Consider the following 26,694-nt stretch of genomic DNA (forward strand, 5'->3'; position numbering starts at 1 on the left):
AGGGCTATGGACTCCTGAGCAGAGTCTTGTTGGTTCAATCCCAACTGCTTTTGTGCCCTTGAGTGAGGTAATTTACTTTAAATTACTTTAACTTAACCTGGTGAAAACCCAGTTCTATAAATGCAGCTCTAGAATTGTATGTAACAAATGTGTTGTATTGAAACAGTTGTAAGTCACCCTTGATAAAGACATCTGCTCAGAAATGTAATCATAAATGTAAGAATATAAGATTTAAATGTAATTTAAATAGTTGCCTCATGTGAGATGATATGCAACAGGACACTTCTCTGCTGTCTTGTATTATTCCTGTCTTTGTGCCTTTGCCTGTACCACACGCTGGATGTGCTGCACTGCATTAAGGGAACACTGGTTAAGGAGGATCATTTAAGGCCTGTCTTCAAAGCCTGCTCTTCATGAATGTCAATTCCCGTTACTGTATAATGAATGTCAGAAAAGACAAGACAATGTTCTCTCTTCCCCGCTTGTGGAACTGCAAGGTGCATCTCTGTAGTGGGTCCCAGCTGAAGAGTGGTGTTCTTCGCTGGGTGATTGTCATCATTTTAACAGGAGCACTCACATTCAAGTGCAGTATTGTGGCGTTTGCAGCATTGATTAGTACTTGATTAAAGCTGAAGTCACCTTAATTTAACAATTGATTTCCCATGAATCCCTTATTAAATTCTTATATATGATCTATATATGTGCTTTTGCAAGCTCAGGTGGTCCCACAAATGGCATCATTGACTGTCCTTTTATGCATTAAGCACATACTACAATAGAAGCAATTTCAATGACCATCAGGCTTTTAATAGCTTGTTCGTCAAGGTTGAGAAAGCCAAAAGCACACGCAGAAGAGGAATGACTGGGCACTGTGTGGACTGCAGCTGGTTTAAGGTTAAACATTGTCCCTGGCCTACGCAGACCACATTAATGCCCAGTGGCAGCTCAGCCTTCTGCTTTCGCGGTGTTCTTTGTGTCATCTTCAATTTCTTCAAGATTAATTCAGACTTCTGACTCGTCGGGCAGACCTTGGGAAGGATGACTCATTTCCAGAAGTGAGCTGAAGCACTGTTGTTAATTCGATGTGCATCTCGGCTCTACTTGACCATCCTGTAAAGTGCGGCCCCTCCAGGTTGGTTATGTAGAGCCGAGATTCAAACGCATTAACAGCTGTGCTTCAGTTCACTCCTGGCAATGTGGAAAGACACTGAAAGCATTTTGAGATGTACGCGTTTTGGACCAATTATAGATCGATTTCGTTCATCATTCAGATTTTCTATTTTCCTGCTCGACCCTTTCACACTAATGCAGGGGGGCCTGGGGGCTCCGGTCTATTCATCAGTAATTAAAGCAGCATTAAAAGAGCCACATCGAGAGTGAGTCTGACGTGGATTAATTCTGCATCAGGTTAAAAGATTTGATTTTAAGTTTTTCTCCTCCTGCCTTCAGATAGCTTTGTAGTTGGCAGAGATGATTTCATGTACCAGGTGTTCTAGGACTTCAAAAGAGCAGTTTTTATTTTGATTTATATTAAAAAAATATATAAGAATAAAAAATATAAATATAAAAAAATATATGAAAAGCATTTTAAGCAGTTTACTCTTTAAAGCTTGCTGGATAAGGTCAGCCCTAGTGCAGATCCAGCGTATGATCAAAGGTTTACTATGGTGAGATTGTGCACAGGCAGCAGCTTACAAACAACAGACTGAGCAGCCAGTGATTGTGCCAGGGGACTCCCTCAGCACCCCGCAGCCTAATGCCTTTATTGGCCGTTTTATTAATATGTTTATGAGGCCTTTCTGACTTGTGACTGATTTGGTGAGAGCTGACATCTGAGCCGAGGGACAACTACATAAAGGGGAGGAGGGTTGGGTAAAAACAGGGCAAACACTGGCTGATGAAGGTACATTTCCGGGGTTTAGAGCAGTGGTCTCAAACTCAGTTCCTGGAGGGCCGTGTGTATGCTGGTTTTCGTTTCAACAGAGTCCTCAATTACTTAATTTGTGCAATTCATATTTCAATTTGACATATTTAAAAAATATATTTTGAGGTATTTTACAGTTGATGGTCTAAAAGTGCATTTGATTTAAGGCACAGTTGCTTATAAAATATCCCAGGGCCTGAATAGGTGTTTAAATGTATTTAGCTAATTAAACAATTAGACCAATTAAGTCATTGAAGAGGCTGTTGGAACGAAAACCAGTATAAACCCGGCCCTCCAGGGATTGAGTTTGAGTCCACCGGTTTAGAGTCTGTGCAGGAGCTCAGGAACGTGACCTAAACTGCGACTCATCTCTCCTGAACTTTTGCTATTAAACTCCATTTGTTCCAAACAGACGTCGCCCTGCTGTCATGGAGTTTAGCAGTCCCTATACATCACTGTGTGGTGGAGGACACGGTCTGGTGTTTTACAGATGAACTGGTACGGCGCAGCACTGGTATGACTGACTGCTGTAATACAGCAGCAGCAAAAATAAATATGAAACATTTAAACCTATTTCTGTCACACAAGATTAAGCACATAATATTTCAAAATAAAAAACAGAAAAGAAAAAGAAAAAAGAAAGGACCAAGAAGGTACTGGTAGCTTATTTAAAAATAAGGTTTTGTGACAAAAAAACAAAAAAAACTGAAGTGCCCTTCACCTCTTGGGCTCCTGCCATCTGCTGCTCAATAAACAACCCACAGTAATGGAGCAGTGAAATGGAGGCGAAATGTACAAACTTAACTTTTATGTTCTCACCTAAAAAGAAAAAGCATCATGTGATACATCTCATAAACATCCACATTTTCAGTTAATACATTAGTTAAAACCGAAATAATATTTTGAATCTGTATGCTGAATTGCGATGCTGTGTTTCAGTGGAGAGAGTTTTCACAAGACATAATAAAATTACATCAATAGGTGACCTGTACCCCAAATCTAGCCAACACCATGATGTCAGGCTAGGACCATACAAGTCCTCACTTCATTCAGTTAAGTTGTTAGAAAAGCAACCCCAACCTTAACGAAAGCCTAGTTTTACTACAGACCCTAGCCTGAACCTAAACAAAACCCTAGTTTAAATGCTAAACAACCTAAATATATTCCAACCTGTTGGTACCATTTTCAGTATTTATATTTTGAGATTTTTCTGTCACATCCAAGTGTTCAAATGAATTCTGGGACAACATTTAATTGGTCTAACATTCAATTACTATTGATAATTTTTATGCTGAATGGTTGTACTGCATTGCAGAGCCCAGGCGCTGTACTCTATTACACTGCATTATTACAGGCGTTCTCCCAAACCATGTCACCAGTTTACTTGTGAAGAAGAAATACAACACGTATGGCAAACTTCCCCATTGTCTGTAATCTGCAAGGAGACTGCTGGTCCTACCGAAAATAAGGTGCAGTATTCATTCAGTTACAGGATTGGTCTTTTTCTTTCTGTTGACCTAGTTCTCCTAGTGTTGGGGATTAAGCCAATACACAAGACTGTTCGGCTGTTTTAGTTTGCCCCTGAAGGAGTGTAGGTATCATTTGCCTTGGCAGGAGAAATCATTTTTTTTCTGTCTGATTGATGCTTTCATTTCAAAAGTGCTGAAAAGACAGGATATGGCCTGTACCACTTCTACACAATGACTCACTATGACAATAACGCCACATTGGAATGCCAGCTCAAGCACTTTTAAAGCCAAATTCCCCGTTAAGACCTCATCGGATTTGAACTTGTATTCTTGTACTTTCTTTGCAAAAGATAGCCTGAGAAATGGGGTTAAGCCATGAAAAGTAAACAATCCTGAAATACCTAGTAAAATGTAAAGGCCAGACTTGATTTGACCATGTCCACTATGGTTATTACCTAGATCCCTTTTTGCATGTGAGCGATGAGAGGATTAACACCCATAAATATCCTAACAGGTTACAGTCATGTGTTCGCTTTGCTGAAGCAGAGATTTTTATATTGTGCCTGAAAATCTGGGTATGACCTGATTCTCCACCCGTTCAAACCTATTCTATTCAGCACACCTTGTTTTACATGGGGAGGGCGGGTAATTTTTCTACTTCATGAAAACAAAATTAAAACACCTTGTCCAGATAACACTAATTTGAATGTGCTATTTATAGAAAACCACTCAGTGGAGAAGATTACATTTTAATTAAGGCAGATGGAAAGAGGAAAACGCTTTCCTAGGTGAATTGAATTACTATTGACATGGATTGGAGCGGAGCGTCTAGCAGTGAACATGGATCGCTCGTTAAGGCTGAGTCGCCTCTGAGCTTTCAGCTGTGTGGAGAGACATTTTCTTCTAGGTTTTGCTTTCCCCCACCCTGTCTTTACTCTCGAATCCTCTGTTCACTAAAGTTGTGTGCCTCTACCAGCAGTGTGTTTATTACATTAATCTATTGATTTTGTTCTCGACCGCAAATAGAGGTTTTAGTTATAAATGGTAGTTTTGGCCAGAAAGGCTTTTTCTTTTGCTAAGCATGTTTCAGATTCATTGCTGTCCTGGCTGGCGGCTGTATTGTATATTCCCCCTTCCATTCAATGGATCAGTCAGTCTTCAATCAGTATATTGATTTGAAGGTTTGGGCACAATGGAGATCCATACATAATGATGTGTTTTGCTTCCTGCAGGTTTTGTTTTCCATTTCTTAATCTCCATTATTTTTAATCCATGCTTTGAGCTTTTTCTTATCAGGTTGTACACAGCAACCTTGTTTCAAAACGTCTTGCAATGATTAAATAAATATATATTGAAATTGATCATTTTTGTAGTAAGCTATAGCTCCACCAAAAAGCATCTCTGCACTCTGCAGTGAAAGGATTATAAGGAGTAAGGAAACCCTTCTTGTCCTTTTTTTTTTTTTTTAGACGGCCCATTTGCTTTATGGTCTGACAGCATTTTCTTCTGTCCTTGATTAAGTAGATGTTGAATGTCTCCAGAATTATGCAGCTGGTTTGAAGTGTTTCATTATTATTGTGTCAGTGGTCAGTGGTTGTTTGCAATCGCGGTGTCACTGATACGCAGAATATATGTTCAACCTGATGAAATGGCTGTAAGGAGTTTTTATTTTATTTTTTATAAAGCCGGCAGTGTGACGAAAAGGTTCCCGGGATAAATTGAAAAGTACGATAAATGGGCACTCATGGCTCTTTAAACTGAAGCGTATTGATCCTTCTCCCCCCCCTTCCCCTACCCACCTCTCTATGCTTTGCCTCGACTGCATTGGTAAAGAGGACATCATTTATTTTAAGCAAACACTTCTACTTGTTATTTTTCGGACTTACAATAATCCATATTGATTGTTTTCCCCGTCACGACAGCACCGAGTCTCTTACACGTTTCAGAGTGTTTATGCCGGAGAACTCAACACTGTCGTTACTATTAGCCAAAAAGACACGCAGCGCTCTCCCTTTCTTACTTGAACAGGGAGGAAACGCCAGGGTCATACATCAGCCAGATGGGATTGTGAGGATATTACCACCAAAAGAACATACAAACAAATGCAAAACGCTTTCAGTTAATAAATCACCAAGACATACAATCCATCCATCCATTTTTAAAACTGCTTATCCTGGTGAGGGCCATGGGGAAGCCAGAGCCGATCATCGGGCCCAGACAGACACACACACACACACACACACACAGGCACAGGGAGAACATGCAAACTCCACACAGACAGGTCTCGAACCCGTGCCGCCCCCAAGATGTACAAATCACTGTTAAATCTGTACCTGTGATTTGCTTTGAACTTAAACTTAAAATCTTAAACTGGTCTGATTTGCCCAGTGATGTAGGTATCCTACCAGCCAGGTTTCCAGATTGTATTATAAATGTATGCTGGCATTTAATGTTATTGTATACTTGCAAACATCATTTTAACATGGACTGAACATGGCATGCTCTTAATCTACATAAGTAGTACAAATACTCACTCCACAGGTGCTGTGCTGTGGAAAGTCTGGGTAGGCTATGCTATCAGGGTGATAAGATTTTATTTATTAATCTGTGCACAGTTTAATGCCCTGCATCATGCTTCCTCTTATATCATTGTGTCTGACTCATGGATTCTCTTTAGCTACAGCACATCCTCAGAATATATTTTCTTCCCTCTTTGTCTGTCCTTTGTTAGTCAAATGATTTCTAGACCTGGCAATTTATATGAAGTGGTTGTCTGGGGTCAGGGGCCTTGACTGACGCGGATTGATCGCCCCGGGGCTTTACTGACGGCAATACATCAAAAACCCATTTCTCCACTGTCAGGTACTACTCCGAGCACGGGAGTCTCGTCGACTGTGGCAGAGATCCACTACTTTTGTGAGTTATAGGGCTGGAGATGCATGAATCAGCTTGAGCCTGTTGAATCAAAGTCTCCTTCTGATTTTGCACTAGTGTGTGCGTTGGCTTACGATCAGAAAGACCCCGTGACTTGTGCTTCACATGAAGTCAGTATGCAAGGTGGAAAGGCCTTGTCAAAAAAGCATGTGCAGCAGGAATGCTGCCCTTGCACATTTGGCATGTTAATGACCTCGTCTGTGGTTTTAAAAATAATCTTATGGGACACTGTAGTGGCTCAGGCGTGCAACAGTGTTGGGCACTTCTTCTGGCAATTTGATTATACCTCAGTCACAGTGTGGTCTTGTTAGAAGGTACATGTATTCTATATTGATTCACCACTCAAATGTATGTCTACAACACTAGAAAAAGCCTCCCCTCTTTATGTAGCTCAGTGTATGGAACACAAATTGCCTCTCTATGCTGTGTGGTCACAGTACTCCCACACCGACCCTGGGGAAACTAACATCCCACATATCCTGGTATACTACCCAATTCTCCTTCATTTCACATTGAGAAACAACAGTAGCAAGACCCTGAAGTCCCTGCTGATCCAAACCAGTAGTGTCCAAGGAACAGGTCCCACTCTCCACCCCGGGTCAGGGTATTCTTTCAATATTAACACTGACTGTCATAGACTACCTCAGTGTAAAGTAAACCGGTGAGCTGTGATGGCATGATCGGCCTGCTCTGGTTGTACAACATCCTTCTGCAAATGACTCATAGATGTCCCGAATGATGATTTTCAGCTTGTAGGTAGAAGTAAATTTTAAAAGAATTTCCCCAGCTCATTTCAAACATCCTAATCTTAAACTGAGTCCACATATCCCTGGGGTAGAGAGAGGTTTGAGCAGGTGGATAGATGGCCTTTCTCCCTTTAACTGCATTTATTGACACAGAGCTTAATGGAAGCTTTACTCTATATAAAGGAAAGAAAATGTACCCTTTAAAGTGTCCACTTGCAGCTCATGCAAAATGGAGTCTAACTAGGGAGCACTTCAGTCCTTCCAGGAAGAGAGAGATGGTTCCCTGTACGCTCTCCTGAGAGAACACTAATGTTGTTGTTTTAAAATATTGCTTGAGTGTTCTTACCGAGTTGAAATTCTGGAATAACCTAAGCTTTTTTAAATCTTCATATTGATTTATGTTCGTAGACTGCCTCATTATGTTTAACCTGCATTAAGATGGAGGAATCATCACAGAATTTTACCACTCCCCAGACACCTACTTAATTGGATGCTATGTTCCCCATTTTTCTAATCTTGCAAATCCATGCTTTCTCTTTTATTTTTTTTATGCGTGACTGTGTTTCTTGAGTGGCATGCATTTGAGAATCGTAGTACACAGTGTTACATAAAACAAACTGCCCTGTTTACCCAGGTCACCAAGGATGCAGTATATCATCCTGAAAGATCAATGTCCCTTATGGTTCAATTCTGTTTTACAAGCCTCTCTGTCCTATAACACATGCTTATGGTTCCCAGTATGCCTCGGTAGCCATGCTGTGTGATGTATTAGGATTAATAATTAGTTAATTAGTATTAATCCTTAGCTGAATGTAAAACAAAGCAAATCTTGCGGTGTATAATCTTAATCTGATTCTTGGCAGAATTTTTTATTTATTTTACAATTAACTTGGATTTTAGTAACTCTTTTGTATGCAGCTGACCTTGCTTCATTTATCAGATATCCAAACACAATTTTTATTTTATTAAGCTACTCCCATGACTATAACACAGGGGCTTCACACAGCTTTAAATGCAGGGTTTTTCTGGTTTTCATCAGGGGAGGCAACCCTAGGAATGGTGGTTTTCAGCAGTACAGAATTACTTCCCATTCCCAGTGCGTGTCTGAAATCATAAACAGCGCAAAACATTGTGTGAATGCTGCCATCTGAAATGAAAAGAAGGAAAGCTTTCTAATTTTATGTACTCTGCGAATCGCAAGCTTCACACCTAAAAAAATAAGTAAAATTGATCTTGTTGATTCCATCCTTTATCTCCAAATAAGCCCATTGTGTGACTTGACTGTCATGTGCGCGGGGGAGGTTTCCTGAAGAGGGTGAAGGTTTTGAGCTCCGCTGCAAAGAGGAACTAGCCAGCAACAAAGACCAATATCTGGCAGAGTGCTGAAGAACAGGGAGGAGAAGGAAATTGTTCCAGACACGAATTTTCATAACTCTTTGTAACGGAGATGTTGGGAAGAAAAAATTCAAACACCACAGAAAAACAATAACCGGCTTTTCAGTGCTGAGTTGTAATCTTAAATACCCTCAGTCAGGGCATGAATAAAATATCCTGCCATTCCTGCAGTCTGAATGCTGACCCAGTTCTCTCTTGTGTGCTGGGTGCTGATGTTACCTGATGGAACAGTTGTAGGAGAGATCCTGATATGCCACCTGCTGCCGGCACTAACCAACCCTAGTTTTCCCCTTCAGGGCTACTGCACAAATTTAGAAACTGTATTTTAGAGCACATGTGCAGGTTTTATAGGGACCCTTCAATGATAATTTCTCCAATTAAGAAGTTAATCCGTTTAATCAAGTAACATGGATGTACCGTGAAAGAACAGTTATAATAGCCAGCATTCTGGCAGCTCTCGGACAACCCTACGGAGGTCAAGACCCCAATATGCTATTAAAAATGATCAATCACATTTAGCCTGCAGCAGAGGAATCGTACTGACTTCAGGGTTCATCCTTTTGTATGTAAAATCTGAAGTAAGTAATATGCATTGGGAGGAAAACTTAGCCTCCTGACTTTTTCATCGGAACCCTGTGATAGTGGGACATGTGATTGAAAAGGATACCCTGTGGTACGTGTAATAAACACAAATTCCAGTTGAGGAAGGGAATGTTTTTCTGGGACACCAGCTTTCACCGTCTACTAAACGATCCTGTCATTTGTGATTAGACTCTCTTGTCAGATATTAACAGCTTCTTTGACAACCTGGAAATTGAGAATCAAGGCCCGTGCCCTTTGCATAACACACAGTTGTTGTGCTGATGAAATTTTTTAAAATGAACAATAAAGAACAGGGACACGTGATTTTACTGTTTTGGTATCAGTTACCATTTCTCAGCACCACCCTAGGAAGTATGCAGGTTTCTGCTGGAACTGCAGCATGGACAAAACCTTAAGTGCAAGTCCAGTGTTTCCCCTACCATTATACTGGGAGTGCAACCCACCCTCCCAAGCTCACAGGCTGCCCCCTTTGAACACTTGGAAAAGAACAAGAAAAAAGAAACACTTAAAAACCACCGTTGACATTCCGTTAGAATCCCTGCTTGAGTCTACAATCTAAAGAATCCCATTACTGTCAATTGCCTGCATTGCGGTTGGACAACTGTGTTCATGCCATTGAAGTGGTGAAAAGTAAAGACCTGTCCAAATAAACCAGGGTAATGATGGATTTAAGACTGAAGAATGAATAGCCCAATCCACTTTGATTTAAGATGTCAATGTTGGAAGTTTTCCAGTTAGTGACCCTCCATCTTTGTATGGCGATCAAAGAGAGCGAAAATAGTAATACTCTACCACATCTGACCTGACTAAAGTATTTTTATTTTCGAAGTTGGGGGGATTGGGTCAGGTGGATAATGATTTCTCAGAGCAGGGCTACTACCTGTTATACTGTTTTTCTAATTCATGTTCATAGCAGGATTTTTTTACAGCCAAACTTCTTAATTATTTAATTGATTGTGACTCCGCTCAATTAAATAACCAAGTAATAAACTGATCGTTACAAAGTCTTGCTGCGGAATGGATTTCAAACAGACAGATATCGAATTGCCGTGTTTTTTGTTGTTCATTTGGTGGGGAGGGGAATTATAGTCTCCATTTTATTTGATGAATACATGTCATCTTTTTTTCCTCCCATCAGTATTTTGGATTATCAGCTATCACCTTTCTACATTTTCCATTTCTGCCTTAATGGTGTTGTCTCGTATTTACAGGCGGCCTAGAGGAATAACCCTTGGGAGCATCTGTTAGTATCACATGACTTAGCTGGGCATGCAGTCAAGCAGCTTTACATTATGTTCTTTACATTGATAAGTTACTTCCATTTTAGTTTTGTGCTGCTACACTCATGTTCTTTGTATATGGCAACTCCATCCCTCAAGGGTCTCCCTGGTTTTCATTCAGCCTCCCAATTACTTCATTAAAATAATTACTTGGATTGAGTCACTTTTGTTTCCCAGGTGTAACAGTGTTTCTGATTGAAGGGAGCGTTTGGAAAGAAGCCTCAGTTCAATCATGACCTTGCAACACTGTTACACTTCTCTCACCTAATTTTCTTACCTCCAGCTTGAATTAGTCCATTTAGATGGAGAGTGCAGGCTGTTCTGTGTTGGAGTTATCACCTATTGACTTCATTGAGCATCATCTCCTTAGCCTTGACATTTTTTGGAAACCAATTTCATAAATCTAAGCTGCTGTTTTAAGGCCTAAGAGCATATGTCCTACTCAAAACATTGAACTAAGTGTAGATATCAGTACTTTCCTCCATTTCCTGAAGCTTTTGCTTCCATCCTACAATTGCAGAAGTAATTACACTTAAACTTGCTTTAATCTACATCTACTCCTGAGAAAGCAGCTCCTCTCCCTTGCACTTGCCTTTGTACAGATTTTATGTAGACTTAAAAGCAAATTGAAACGTTTTTCTCCCCCCACATTATTACTGATTTGAGTTTTCGAGAATTAGTTAAAGCTAATAGTCTGGTTTAAGCCTCAGCATATTCTGCTTCTGTTAAAGCTGTCTGCTGACCTTAACGATGTGGATGCAGTGTAGGAAGTAGATATAATAGGATTGTATATTATAAATCCTACACAGGGTCTGTGTTTCTGATCCATGTTTACATTCTTTCATATGAGAATTCTCCTGCCACTCAAGAGGGCAGGAAAAAAGGTTTTCTTCAACACTGTTGTTAGAGAGACACCATTTTATTGAATCTAATAATTGAAAATGTCTTCAGATATTCGGTCTGCTTTGTTCTTTAGTACTGAACTGTGACTCATTTGAGAATCTATGGAATTCAACTAGAATAAAAAGCCATCCGTTAAAGTCGACCAGAATTGTATCTGATGTCAGAAAACCAATCCTAAATGAACAGAAGTCAAGTCTGTTGGTAAAAGAGGTGGCTGTTCTGATATTATAGTACTAGGTTTAGATAGTAAACTTAATAACATCACTGCGGTACTCACCTCCTTCACTTAGTCAGGCATTTTACTGAAGATGCATTACCCTGCTACAATGTACTTTTTACTAAATCTCCTTGTCCTTAGTTAATCTGAGTCCCTCTGTACTCAAGTGAATATCTAGCTTTGTTAAAAGTGATATTTTAGCCATCCCAGGAATTGGTCGAGCATCTGTGGAGATCCAAGTCTCTGGGACTTAACTGCATTGGATTAAAAAAAATAAAAAAAATACAGTTCTTCTGTATCTTCAAATAGTTTTCAGGTTATTTTTTAAATGATTTAAGGCCATTCATCAAATATCTTGTATGTTTATATTCAATAATTTAGTTATGATGTGACCAATGTATTTCTGCTTATTCAGTTCATTATAAAGAGCTTATGTTCACCATAACTTTTAAATCACACTTTATTTTTTCAGTCTAATGACTTATCTTTTTATTACCAGTCCTACCTTCATAGTTGATGTCCAAATGGCAAGCTTAAAATAGAAATGCAATATAAAATTAATTATGGTTAAGCGATTTTATTGTTTTCTAATTTTAACAGCCATGATTTTTATAACTTTTTTTCCCACTCAAACTTATTACCTTGTCATTTCACTTTGTGAGGCTGTGCTGATTAGTTTCCTGCTAGCTCTGCAATTTTATCAAACTGACAGCAATTGTTATTATTATTTCCATTTTTGTTTCCTTTAAATTAAATTATATTTCGGTAGGGAAAGGAAATAGATTCAGAGAAAGTAATCATGTTTAGTCAGATGAAAATATTAGGCATTTAGATTAAAAATATATATTTTCCATTTTGCCTCTCCAGCAGAGCAACTCCTCGTATTTCTGTAAGTGTATTACATCCCAAGTGTGCATTCACCAACCTTTTATACACTCAAACAAAAGCTTTTATTTTATTTTGCAAACTTCACATTTCTACTTTCACAGATTCTTTGCCTCTTTTCTGCATAGATCAGAGTTACTGTGTGGATGCTAGTGAGTATTAGGGAGTGGATGCATTGTGGGGTTGTAATAAGATTTATGTTTTCAAGAAATCACTATGTATGACTACATACATTTTCGTTTTTTTTTTTTACCTGCATTTTAAATCCCCTACTACTGTATATCCTTGGAGTAGCATAGTAGATCTTTCACAGGAACAACTGCTTTTCTATGTTTGAGCCTGAGTGTATGAGTAGATATTCAGCTGATGGTCCCACACTGCGTCACTGGTGGTACCGTGCAGCTGGAGCAGTGTGACAGAGAAGTATGGCAACGCAGATCCTCCTGTTGATTCCCATGACCTAAACTCCCAGCAGCCGCTGCAGGGCTTGTGAGTGATCACATTAAACTGTAGTGGTTGTGTCTTTTGCAAAGCACTTGATTACCAAGTCTATTCGGGAGAAAAATGGGAGACAAAACAGAAGAGACACGCTCTTATTCTAGCTAACAGTGTTTATCTGCTACAGTTAACCTTTTTTTTTTTATTTTTTATGCTGAGATGGAGATTTAAAGGGCCAGAACAAAATAAAAGTCTCCCTCTTTTTTTAACCCTTCTCTGCGGCCTGCTAGAAACAGTCTGCAAAATGCATGTGCTAATGGCTGGTTCTTCATCTTAATCATCTGGTGTCAATCCCTCCCTTGTTAACAACCTCTTTATTTTGTGTTTTTGTCTATTCTCAGGGGGCTGCAGAGGAGTCAGGGTCGGAGGAGGAGGAGGAGGAGGTGGTGGCGTACCTGGGGCACAGTGAGAGTGAGGGCGAGTTTGACCCCAGCACGCTGCCAGACCCAGACAGACCGCGGGACTTGGAGCAGGAGCAAGACAGCAGCTCCGACACCGACCTCAGGTTAGAATCTGCCTTTCGTGTTCCTGCTGTACCATGTGGCACCGTTCAGCACCATTGTGTTGAGTGACCCTTCTGTTATTCTTCTGGTGGTCTTCTCGTTACCATGTTAAAGTATAAACGGGTATGAAAAGAGAAGTTTAGTTTGGATGAGCTGTTGAATTTCCATTAGCCATGCTGTGGTGCATTTTATTATCAGTGTTCCCGTCTATGATTGGTATTCCTTGGAGTCTTGGTGACATTATTGTTGTAAGAAATTAATATCGGACATAAAAGAATATGTATATGTACCTCGGTAGTGTAAAAAATAAGAAAAATGTATTGCTTTATTATCCGAAACTGATAGTCCATAAAAGGTTTAATCACTGAGAGCCATTTAAAGCAGTATCACTTACGAACACGGAATTTGGCTTAATGCAGCATGCCATGGTATGCGACCCAGGAATTGCTGTGTGTAATATTAAGATAATGAATGGCCTGTTTTTAGGCAGCCTAAGACAGGCACTAGGGCTCCCAGGCTCAGAGCCTTCCCTGCAGGCCGGCCAGACCGGCAGGTGATTGCTCTCCCTCTCAATCGTGCTTGTAGAGCAATCCCAGTGATTTATAGCAGATTCTGCTCTTACTGCATGGCTACACAGTCTGCATACGGTATTCAGGGAATCGCCGTGAACTGCAGGAACGTTTTATTTAGTGAACAGATCTATGCTGAAAAGCCTCCTCTGGAGTATTTCAGAGCTCAGCATTGCCATGCATGAACAGGGAGACTTGTTTATCCCCCCTTCCTGTCTGAAATGAGCGGCATTGCTGTGGTCCCTCCCACGGGCCGTGTCAAGGCGTTGCCTCACGATCAGTCACGTGACATAATCCCTGGACTCGAGAGACAATCAGGCACTGCGTTTGCCAAAAAAAAAATACTACAGCGTTTTTCCCATGTGGTATGAAATTCTAAAGCGGATTAAGCCTTCATGGTACTTGTTTGCCTAAATGTAATAAGAGCTACAAAGCTGTTATTGGAGGTCTCCACATATATGAAAGTAACCGACCATTGCTTATTGAGACCAATGCTACAATCCCACCAAGATGTTTTACTTTTTAACATAACTGTTTTTCTGTGTAGTGGGATGAGGCACCATTTTTCTAAATAAAAGGAATGGAAAAAAAAAACTAAACAACTTGCTTGCTGTGTCTGTAGTTTAAACACAGGGCTCCGTTGGTTTTCCCTGTTCATGGTAATGAGGTGACTAACCCGCTGTGCTGTGATCGACCGCACAGGTGATTACTGGAGCCCCATCACTCGCTCTGTTGCTGTGAAGTCTCGCAGGAAAACCAACCAAGCTTTTAGTGCAAGTGAAACGTAACCCGTGAAATATGTTGGATGCCCTCCCTCAGCTGTTTCTCTTTTAAACCATTGTGTTTGGTAGTTGTATTGAGCTAGTTCACTGCCTAGGCTGAACTGCATTGTGCTCTGGGATCCTGGGGTGATTCAGAGCTGGCACTGCCTGAAAAGTTTAAAATGTACAGTACTGTGCAAAAGTTTTAGGCAGGTGTGAAAAAATGCTGTGAAGTAAGAATGCTTTCAAAAACAGACATGTTAATAGATTATACACTCACCTAAAGGATTATTAGGAACACCATACTAGTACTGTGTTTGACCCCCTTTCGCCTTCAGAACTGCCTTAATTCTACGTGGCATTGATTCAACAAGGTGCTGAAAGCATTCTTTAGAAATGCTGGCCCATATTGATAGGATAGCATCTTGCAGTTGATGGAGATTTGTGGGATGCACATCCAGGGCACAAAGCTCCCGTTCCACCACATCCCAAAGATGCTCTATTGGGTTGAGATCTGGTGACTGTGGGGGCCAGTTTAGTACAGTGAACTCATTGTCATGTTCAAGAAACCAATTTGAAATGATTCGACCTTTGTGACATGGTGCATTATCCTGCTGGAAGTAGCCATTAGAGGATGGGTACATGGTGGTCATAAAGGGATGGACATGGTCAGAAACAATGCTCAGGTAGGCCGTGGCATTTAAACGATGCCCAATTGGCACTAAGGGGTCTAAAGTGTGCCAAGAAAACATCCCCCACACCATTACACCACCACCACCAGCCTGCACAGTGGTAACAAGGCATGATGGATCCATGTTCTCATTCTGTTTTCGCCAAATTCTGACTCTACCATCTGAATGTCTCAACAGAAATCGAGACTCATCAGACCAGGCAACATTTTTCCAGTCTTCAAATGTCCAATTTTGGTGAGCTTGTGCAAATTGTAGCCTCTTTTTCCTATTTGTAGTGGAGATGAGTGGTACCCGGTGGGGTCTTCTGCTGTTGTAGCCCATCCGCCTCAAGGTTGTACGTGTTGTGGCTTCACAAATGCTTTGCTGCATACCTCGGTTGTAACGAGTGGTTATTTCAGTCAAAGTTGCTCTTCTATCAGCTTGAATCAGTCGGCCCATTCTCCTCTGACCTCTAGCATCAACAAGGCATTTTCGCCCACAGGACTGCCGCATACTGGATGTTTTTCCCTTTTCAGACCATTCTTTGTAAACCCTAGAAATGGTTGTGCGTGAAAATCCCAGTAACTGAGCAGATTGTGAAATACTCAGACCGGCCCGTCTGGCACCAACAACCATGCCACGCTCAAAATTGCTTAAATCACCTTTCTTTCCCATTCAGACATTCAGTTTGGAGTTCAGGAGATTGTCTTGACCAGGACCACACCCCTAAATGCATTGAAGCAACTGCCATGTAATTGGTTGGTTAGATAATTGCATTAATGAGAAATTGAACAGGTGTTCCTAATAATCCTTTAGGTGAGTGTATTTATCAATAACTAAATCTAGGTACACTTGCACACAGTTTTTGAAGGAACTCGGCAGGTAGGTTGGCCCAAACATCTTGGAGAACTAACCACAGTTCTTCTGTGGATTTAGGCAGCCTCAGTTGCTTCTCTCTCTTCATGTGATCCCAGACAGACTCGATGATGTTGAGATCAGGGCTCTGTGGGGGCCATACCATCACTTCCAGGACTTCTTGTTCTTCTTTACGCTGAAGATAGTTTTTAATGATTTTTATGTTTGGGGTCATTGTCATGCTGCAGAATAAATTTGGGGCCAATCTGATGCCTCTCTGATGGTATTGCATGATGGATAAGTATCTGCCTGTACTTCTCAGCATTGAGGAGGCCATTAATTCTGACCAAATCCCCAACTCCATTTGCAGAAATGCAGCCCCAAACTTGCAAGGAACCTCCACCATGCTTCACTGTTGCCTGCAGACACTCATTCGTGTACCGCTCTCCAGCTCTTCAGCGAATAAACTGCCTTCTGCTACAGCCAGATATTTCAAATTTTGACTCATCAGTCCAGAGCACCTGCTGCCATTTTGCTGCAGCCCAGTTCCTGTGTTTTCGTGCATAGTTGAGTCACTTGGCTTTGTTGCCACGTTTCCAGACTTCTAGATGGGTGTTCCAGGGACCTACATATTGAATTGATGATCATTAGCACCTATTTGGTATAATTGTTTAATCATACACCTGACTATATGCCTGAAAAATCCCTAACTTTGTGCAAGTGTACCTAGAAGAATTGATGCTGTTTTGAAGGCAACGGGTGGTCACACCAAATATGGATTTGATTTAGATTTTTCTTCTGTTCACTCACTTTGCATTTAGTTAATTGATAAATATAACCTATTAACATGTCTTTTTGAAAGCATTCTATCTTCACAGCATTTTTTCACACCTGCCTAAAACATTTGCACAGTACTGAATATAATGCATGTCACTGAATTATATTTACAAAAGTGTATTTCACTAAAGATCAGGTGACTAATCAAGACAGAAGAGGGAATGGCTCCTCGATGGAAGGCATTCCCTGACTTGTATCTCTCGTGTGTGATCTGGTTTGCTGGCAGTTTGAATGTATAGACGGAGATGTTGGAGAAGATCCTGGGAGGTGCTCCTCGCTATCTACACAGAGCATCTTTCAGATATCTTAGCCGCTGTACAGGCAGTGAGTAGCAAATCTGGTGTATCAGAGATAGTGGTTGGAAGAGTGGTTTGAATACACAGTGAATGTGCCCGTTTTTGTGTAGAGGCTCACGGTTCCCGTTCAGTTTCTTTCCTCCTCTTCATCCTTTGTCAGTCTTCTCTTACAGGAAGAAGGAGAATGGAAAACTGCTACTTCAGTTCTCATGTTACATTGTTAATATGCAACAAGATTCAACAGTTGTGACTGGCTGTGTATTGTGTTTTTATAGGCTGCCTCCTGTGTGGGTTCAGCCAACAGCCACAAAGAGCCAGCCTCTTAGATTTACAGTGAACTATAGCCCTCTCAAGAACTTTTGTATAAATACATAATTTCATGAAATGAAATGACATCTGAAGTGGTATTTATTTATGTACTTATTTGTTTAAGTAAAACTATTAAAGAGTCTTGAAGAAGAGTGGATTGCTTTAACAAATAGTGTATGTTTTTTGGACAAAACTGACACATTGTCATCCAAAGTAAATTGGTTGTAGCAGCACTCAATTGGGAAGCTATTGACAAGTCTCACAGTGATGTATCCATAGGAAACTGGGGACATTTCTTTGCAAGGAGTATAATTTAAAAAAATGCAAGTTGCTGTTTGTTCAGCAAACCCCAAATGAAGGTACAATGGAAGAGTTTGCTGCCTTCCCTCGCAATGGAGATCTTGATACCGTGTCCTCCCACAGCACACTGTGTGCCAGTGACATCAGGGGTTGGTTATTTTAACTACTTGACCATGACTTATAAAGTTGTGTATCACAAAGGGGTATTTATTATTAGTCCTGTCATTACACGTTTCCTGGAGAGCACCAGTTGGAGGAATTCCCTTAGAACAGAAAAATGTTATCTGAAAGCTGAGCTCTTTTACCGCATTGCTTTATTAAACCCTGGCGTCTGTCCTTTGAAAATGTTCAAGGTTGCACAGTAGCTGAGTAAAAGTGTTTGAGCGAGGTCAACCGTACTACAGAAACGGTGAGCTCTCCATAGATCTGCTGTCCTCTCTGACACGCTGGCTGATGCCTGTAAAAGGCAGATGTACCCGGGGGGGGGGGGATGGCTGGATTCTGAGGGCTGAACTTGGTGCGTCAAGCCGTCTCTGTGTAAGTGGAGGCACAGTGCACCTTTATCTATGCATGGTGCGTATTTTAGGATATTTCTCTTCCCCCTTTGATGTTGTTCTTTGTGCACTTTCCTCAGTGTCTATGTGCAAGGCTCTGTGGCAGAACATTGGTGAAAATGTGCTATATTAAGCACAGATTGATTGACTCCCTTGACTGTGCTCTTTGGTGCACCTGGGGGTTCATCTGTAGTGGCACTGTTTTGTTTGTTTGTTTTGGAAGCCAACCAAGCTGCTGCAGATTTCTGACACGCTCTTGTTTACAGATAATCCAAAACCAATACTCTTTGATTGTTTGTTCTGAAATAGGAAAAATCAGTCCAAAGGTTAATTGTGCATATTTTAAGCTGGATCCACTGCAATACTGATATCTTAATTTCCCTCTGAGGCCTTGGACTGCCACATAGTTTTTTTTGTTTTGTTTTTTAATCTTCCTTCTCTCTTCTCTATTATCAATGGAGTGTCTCTTCTGTGTTGGTTGTTCTTCATAGTGTTTTTGTTGCTTCAGACTCCTACGATCAGCAGTGTCTCTGGTTGCCCCTGTGAATGAGATTCAACTATTTCTTTCCTCTCACTTGCCTTGGCTGATTTCCCAGGTTTTCTTTTGCTATATTTTGCCTACACTACACTATGCCCTGCTGTGTGGTTTGTCTGTGTCTCTTGATGCAAAGGAGTTTTAAGATATTTTTTTTTGTTTGCTTGTTCTTGTGAGATTGAATAATTTACTTATCTTTTTGTTTTGTTTCCACCTGCCATTCGTTAATTGTATTCCATTTTATGTATTTATTTATAGGCATCTGTTTTGGTGTTATTTTATTTGTAGGGTTTTATTTTTATTTAACACAAAGGTTCATTGAGTAATATAATTCACTTCTAGCATAACTCCTCCATGTAGCAATTGTATGTATTTTTAGTTTTTACATGATATTGTTTTCTTAACAAGGATGTGGGCTAGATCAGGGTTTTCCCTCTGGTGGCTATCTAAATATAACCATTTTGAATTTTCAGATTGCTTTATGTAGGCCTGTGCTATCCCTGGGTATAGATTTGAACTGTTTGTTGTTGTTTGTTTTCTCATCATCTTTCATGTCCAGCATTCAAACTGTCCCCAAATATAACTTGCTTATTCATCAGTCAGTGTACTTCTCCAGTCTCCAGTATTGCCCTCTCTTCCTTTACTGGAAGTTCATGATTACAAATCAATTCTTCCCCACTTCAGTGAATTTGAATCCTGCTCAATCACTAGAAGCTCAGTCATTCTGTGTCAGGATCATAACTAACTTTCTCACAGAGGTGTGCAGTAGGTTATTGCTGCAAGCTATACCACAGAAACCTTTCTATGGGATTTGCCATGAGTTGATGTAAAACTAGAATTGTGGAAAGCTCTAGTTAGTGCAGGCTGCTTGGTCTCATGAACAGGTCTGTGTGATTTAAGTGAACTATTTTGCGCTCCCTATACATTTTATGCGGTGTATTGCATATGGTATTTTGCAGTTAGTATGTCATGTTTTTGTGAAAAGTGCATGCGCTGAACTTCTGAAATAGTTGGTTTTGTATTTAAAAAAAAAAAAATACTTAATACAAAATATATATATATAAATCATATTTTCTAGTGTCAGTGTGTTTAATTGGTGTCAGCACTGCACAGTTTTAACAAGCCAGCTTGGCAGTGAATCATCGAAGTACCAAAACCAACATGTTCCAGTTCAGACAATTAAAAACTGCTTCAATTAGCAGAATTAAGATGGGTTAAATGTTTTTAATATGTTTTAACACCCCCAATAGTGCAGAAAGGATCTTTACAGACATTATGGCACTTTGTGTCATCCAGGAAAAAAATATTTTAACCAGTCTAATAAATCCTAGAGTTATGGGATCCTGTATGTATGTGTGTACATATATTCATTTTTTTTTTATCTTGGGTAACTTTTTGTTCTTCTAGATCATGCAGTGCTAAAATGAGATTCAAACTTTTATTTCATGTCAAGAGCAGAGGCATCCCACTCATGTTTCAAATTCCCTGTCAGAGCAAAGATAAATCTTGACCACCCACTCTCTCCCGGTTTGATGTAGAAGCGTAAATAAAAAGGAACAGATTGATCAACACAAAAAAGACAAGCTGACAGATATGGAAGTAGGCCTACATCTCCCATTTTCAAACATATCCCACTTCCAGCTGATGTTAAGCAATAGAAATGCCATTGATCAAGCTGTCCAGCCCCTCAGATTTTTAAATATTCTTACATAGTTTTATCCTTAATTATTTAATATAAAAACTTATGCTTTACAAGCCCCTTATCATTCTTGTCTTTAACTTTCGTCCATGTGTGCTGTTGGCTTTGAGTAAACATCCCTTCAATTGCGTACATTAAACAGAGAACTCGTATCTCATTTGATAGAACAAACCTTTTTATTTATTTTAATTTTTTATTATTAAGTCTCTTTTTAAAGTAAATAAATTAACCGCGAGACTGTGAGCAAATACTGAGATAATGAGAAGCGAAACCAATGAGATATCAGGTGCATTTAAAATGTACAATGTTTGCTTCCTGTTAAAATCATCAGATAATAAGATTGTACACATACAAAGCTTTTTTTCCTCCCTATTTTTTTTATTGGCCTTTTCTAATTACATTGGAATTATGACACTACATTAAGCCGCAAATTGAAAAGACTTATAACTAGGGAAGTTAGCGGCAACTCTAAAGTTAGCCCACCACCATGTGCACACACACACACACACACACACACACACCAATATATTGTTACCTGAGATAACTTGTACATCTGTATTTACATTAAGTGTATTTTATTCAGTTACATTTTAATGACTGTTTAATGGCCCTTGAAAAGGCAGAACATTCTTGGAAGGTCCGTAAAGCTGTCTGTTGTGTTCTTCACATCGACCATTAGGATCATTTAATTTTAATGAGCTGCCCTAACCGCTTACAATCTGAAAGGCAGCCCGAGTTCAGCATGTGTCCCCCTGCTGCAGGATTGTATTTTGAACCTCTTACACTGTTCATTAATGCTCCCTACTACCTTTTATATTGCTGCAGCTGTCACTAAATCAGTGATTATGGGATCATGCCGAAAGAAAAATCCTCTGCTGGGTTTAATGTTCAAAGCAGCTACGCAGACCTTGAGGTTTAATGAATATAAAAGCCCTGAGAAGGCGGCCCGTGCCTTCCTGGTGCGGTAGAGGAATGTGTTCGTCCTGACTGGTTTGTTCTGGGTCTCCCATGCCCCCATGGTTAGCCTCCCGCACTTCATGTGTAACTTTTGTGTAACCAGATTAACAGGAAGATTTAATCATGAACTATGGTCTCCATCTATTTAATTCATTCACTCTCTTGACTGTAGTGTTTCAAGTTTGGATTAAAGCCTACATTTCTGATCGCAGGCTTTCATGGTGCTGGTGATTGATTGGCCTAATGGAAATTTCAAGTAGCTTTTTAAAAACATGAATATAAAAATGTATTTATTTTAAAGGCGTACATGCATATTTCTCTGGCATTTCTTAAACGCATTGCTTAAACAAGGGCATTGTCCTGATCCACTGTTTTCACCATCTCCCCATTACAAAATCCAAAATAAAACTTTACATTTATAACCATCAGTTTGTGTCCTGTAACCCAACTCTACATTAATGTGTTTTGTTTTTTGTATCTTAAAGTGCAATCAGTGGTTTGAGACCAGAGTATCTGTGCTGTGTCTTTGTTCAACTGATATTTGTGCCAATATTATTGCAGTTAAAGCTGTGTTGTTGGCACAAGATCTATGTGACTCTACTTGTTTTTTGTGGTTCCTGCAAAAGGATACAGTTGATGGACTGTCCCAATGTATTCTTTAGCCTGGTTTCATGTGAATCCAAAGACTCAAATATTGCAGAAAATCTGATCTTTATCCGCTTATTTCTTCTGATGCAAGAGCAAATTAAGTGACATCGGCAGCCACTCATTGATGCTTCAAACTCCGCGTCCCTGAGACCTTTATTGGGGAATGATGTTGTATTTCATTAGCACCGTGTGGCCTGAGAGGGTTTTGCCATTGATTTAAAGTAGAGCTGGGTAACTGACTCAGAATGTATAAACCCTCGTCCTCAGTTTGTTGCTATTGCAGGGTGTTCCTTGGGCCTGAGATTATGTATTGATTTGACTTTTTAGAAAGGTGCGTTTCTTGAGTTCCCCCGGTGTTGTTCTCATGCAGCTGTTTGGCTCAATTTCCAGTTTGTTGTACTTGACAACATCAGTCCAACTCCAGGGCTCATGTGAACTCATACCATAGCTAAATCCAAGCAATGTCTATAGAATATTGATATTTAATGTTGCACTGCTTTTCTGTTATTATTAAGTGCCTTAGTCGCAGCAGTTTATTGATGTTCCAGGCTCGTAGAAGCTGTTCGACAGTATCTGGTTTTGAGTAAAGCGTAGAAAGTAAACCACATAGTTTTTGCAATGATATACATACATACAATTATTTTATATATTCTTTTAATGTCAGTCCAGTTGTCTCAATTTTCCACCTTTAGAAAGCAGCGTGAATGACATTTAGGATGTGAACATGCAGGATAGGAAATGTATTGAAATTCCCTTCACCCTCCACATTTACCTTCTGCTCAGTGCAGAAGCCCCTCTTATTTCTCCTCTTGCATGATCGCTGGTTTGGAAAAGTGTCACGCAGCAATGAGGGGGGGCGTAGTGGCAGTGCACACCCGCCTGTGAGGAAGGTGACTTGTGTGGCCATCTGGTTTCCTTGTTTCTCAAACCCTTTTCATGCCAGCTGGAGGGAGAATGCACCTCTTTGTGCAACAAGTAATCCCCTAGCCTAGACACACAGCACCCCCCAACACTCAGCTGCCTCTGCCCACAGATGTGTTGAGCTGCATTGGAAACTGCAACTGGTGAACCAGAGCATATACCGGTTCCTCAGAGTGCCTCACAGGGCTTTGGGAAGACCAGCTCCTAATGGTTTAACTGAGGAAACTGTCATTTAGTCAAAAGATGATAAGCTGGTTCGTCCCAAATCCTGCACTGGAGTGTATTGGATGAAGTGAAGATTGATTGGTCCCTCCCAAAGGAAAGAGTAAAGGATGGTTGGACTGGTGCCTGGTCTTTCATGTTGTGTGTTGCAGGGCAAAAGATAAACAGAATTGTATAAGTGAAAATAGAAAGACATAACAAATATGACTAGTAACAACACGATCACTGCTGCTGTTAATAATAGTTTTTCAGCTATTTCAGTATCCACTGAAAGCAGAAGGCGTGTGCACCACAAGCATAAAAATATCCTGCTTTATCTTTAATCAGTGTATTGTGCCTCTGTAAAAATGTTATATTACTTTAGGGAATAATCCAGCAGATCTTCTTGCTCAAGTGCTGATTATTTCCAGGAGTGAGTTTTATGCCTGTAAAGTGAAGGCGGCTCCCCATGACACCACTCCCCCGGGCCGATGTGGACAGCCTTCACTGCAGGCTGCTCTCATCTTAATGTGCTCAGGGTTTGTGTTGGCCTGGGGAGTACCCCGCTTGTCTTTTAAATGGGGGGTGCAATTGACTGTTGCCTTGACCTAATTCATAAATAATACATGTTCAATTTCTCTGGTTATAGAAGAACTTAAAGGAAAAGAAGGGAAAGCAGAAAGGAGTAATTTGCTCTATTGTTAGTCAGGGTAACCCAGCATTTTTGAAGTAAGCACCTGTGGAGGAGAAAATGTATTTAGCAGGAAATTTATATTTTTGACATACAGCACAGATCATTCTTGGGCATGATATTTTCCACCCCTGCTCTGTTTGGCAGAGAGAGAAAGCAGAGACTCCTGAAGATTATGAAATTGTACGCTTAGGTAAAGAAAAGAAAAGAAAACTTAAACCAATTGATCTATGTCAAGGGATGATGGCATTCTTGGCTTTTTAATGAGTTTTAAATCACTTTTTTTTTTTTTTTTTTTTAAATTTAATATCTTACCCCTTCACTGTTATAGAGAGGCACTGAAGAACTGCTGTATTGGTGACATCTGTACAGTGCTCTTAGGCTGTTTGTGAAGTGAGTCATGTTTCTTATTTTCTGTGTCCTCGGTCAGCGTGCCCATAAATCCCAGGAAGGTTCTAGAAAAATAGAAATTAGCCTCTGTGATTTAGGGCCCAAAATGTTCCTCTTTTCATGACCCAGTGAATTCTGAGAGTTTGATGAGCCCATTTGAGCATGTGATTGGCACAGGGACATGAAAAGTTTGATTCTCGTTATGTCTTCTAAATGTTGACGAGAAGCATTAGAGCTGAGAACAGCCTGTAAATCAAGTCTGTGTTCTTGGTTTTCCAAATGCATTCTATGGCGTCGCTGTAATTAGGCTATTTGTTGTCAGTATGCTAAATATGTTGTTTACTCGCACTGTCTGAAACGTCACCTGTTATTTAGTAAAAGCACATCTCACTGCAGCCTCCGTTTACAAGTGACACAAAACAAAGGCGTAGCATAGCGGTGCCCTCGGTGCATTGAATCAAGACTCGCTGCCTGTGACAGTTAAAGAGCTGTGAGAAAAATGTATTTGTGTCAAAGGCAGTAGTGAAACTGCTTCCTACATGGTCCCTACATATATGCAGGGCTCTCATTAGCACAATAAGAGGCGATTACTCACAATGTAAAAGTACTGGAGAGGCACTGTGTTAAAGTTATTATTTTCCATTTGGCCAGTAAATCCTCCTGAATGATTACTTTGAACTTTCTCAGATGCCTTCAGGCCTGTGCTCAGCAGTTCAGGAAGGGGATGCGCCGGCCACAGTGTCCGGGGCTGAGCGCAGTTTGTACGAGAACCCAATACGTCTGGCCAGTTATTTATCACACTTCGGTGGCGTGCCAACAATTGATCTGCAGCTAATAGGTCACCCAGTGTCCTAAAGTGTAATTTCATGTAATCTGGGAGATATAAACAAGGGCTATCATTTCACCTCATTTGAAATAATGTGCAACCCATTAGGATATGCACTATCGATCACCAGCCTGGTTGAATCATGGATTTATTTATTTATCTGTCTGTCTCTCTTGCTCTCTCTGCAGGACGCAGGCAGGGAAGGCTGCGTGCAAGAGAAGATACAGCAGCAGCAGCTATGAGTCTGATGAGGACCGCGCTCCACCGAGCCAAAGGAAGAAACCGAAGAGCCAGCGCGACGGCAGCCTGTTCAAGCCTCTCGACACCGGCCTGTCTTTGGCAGAAGATGAAGAGCTGGTGCTCCATTTGCTCGGCAACAGGAGCTAGTTATTCGGCCCCAGGGGATGCTTTCTGGGTCACTTTTGCTATTTTTTGTAGCTGTTTATGATCAACATCGACTTTGACGGAGTGGAGAGGGAGGGCTCTGCTGTGACTGTCTCTTGAAATTACAAATGTGCCAGAGACTTCCAGGTGGCTGAAAATAAACCTGTAAATACAATCAAATCTCTCCCATTTTCAGTCGAGTAAAAAGAAAAGGTAATTTAGAATTGAAACATTAGTCACCCCACCACCTTGCCCCCACCCCCATAGTCAGTTATCCCCACTGTTGAACAATTAAAACACATTTGCTTTCAATAGTGTGAAATTGGTCAAATTAATCTGTTCTCTAGTCCAATATGAAGCTATCCAGGCTGAGCAAGAGTGATTCTTTCTGGGCATTAACACTGAGCTGTTATTCATCCTTTGCGTTCCCTTGCCCAGCTCTATGTGTGTGTTCATACCTATTTAAAGTATGATACTAAGACTAATAAACACCTGATATAGTCATAAACCAAGTCTGATTTAATGCAAGTGGGACACGTTTGTAGTTGAATTTCCATTGGAAACGCTTGTCTGTAACCTTTTATTTACTGAAGGGTGTTGTTTTCCATTACTGTAGTGTCATGTATCAGTCTTATCAATAAAAAAAAAAAAGTTTTTTTTAACTTGGTTTTGAAAATCTATCTTTTTGAAGGTAAGGTGCTTGTTTCTTGGTGCCTTTTGGAAAAGGAAGCCTTGTTCGTGTCCTGCTGGAAGTACTTATGACTGTACATCTCAATGCTCTCCTGAATCCATTTTCTTTTCAGAATATCCTGGGGGAATTCTCCATTGGTCAGAATCTCATTTAGTATGCAGTGTTGCATTTATTAATTTATCACTCCTCATTTGTGTTGCACCAGAAGTATTTCCAGCTTCAGAATTTAGCCTCGTTCCTGA

The 26,694-nt window shown here is 40.3% G+C and overlaps 1 protein-coding gene across 1 annotated transcript in view; it reads left to right on the plus strand.

The window, feature by feature from the left end:
* The window catches only part of ddx10 (DEAD (Asp-Glu-Ala-Asp) box polypeptide 10), a 122,871-nt gene extending 96,448 nt beyond the window's left edge, over nucleotides 1-26,423 (plus strand). The window contains exons 17-18 of the mRNA XM_066699182.1: nucleotides 13,196-13,359; nucleotides 25,566-26,423. Coding sequence (XP_066555279.1) covers nucleotides 13,196-13,359; nucleotides 25,566-25,764 — 363 coding nt within the window. The 3' untranslated portion in view covers nucleotides 25,765-26,423. The remainder of the gene's footprint in view (nucleotides 1-13,195; nucleotides 13,360-25,565) is intronic.
* Nucleotides 26,424-26,694: the final 271 nt, after the last annotated feature.

Source organism: Amia ocellicauda, chromosome 3, assembly GCF_036373705.1.
Source record: "Amia ocellicauda isolate fAmiCal2 chromosome 3, fAmiCal2.hap1, whole genome shotgun sequence".
NCBI lineage: Eukaryota > Metazoa > Chordata > Actinopteri > Amiiformes > Amiidae > Amia > Amia ocellicauda.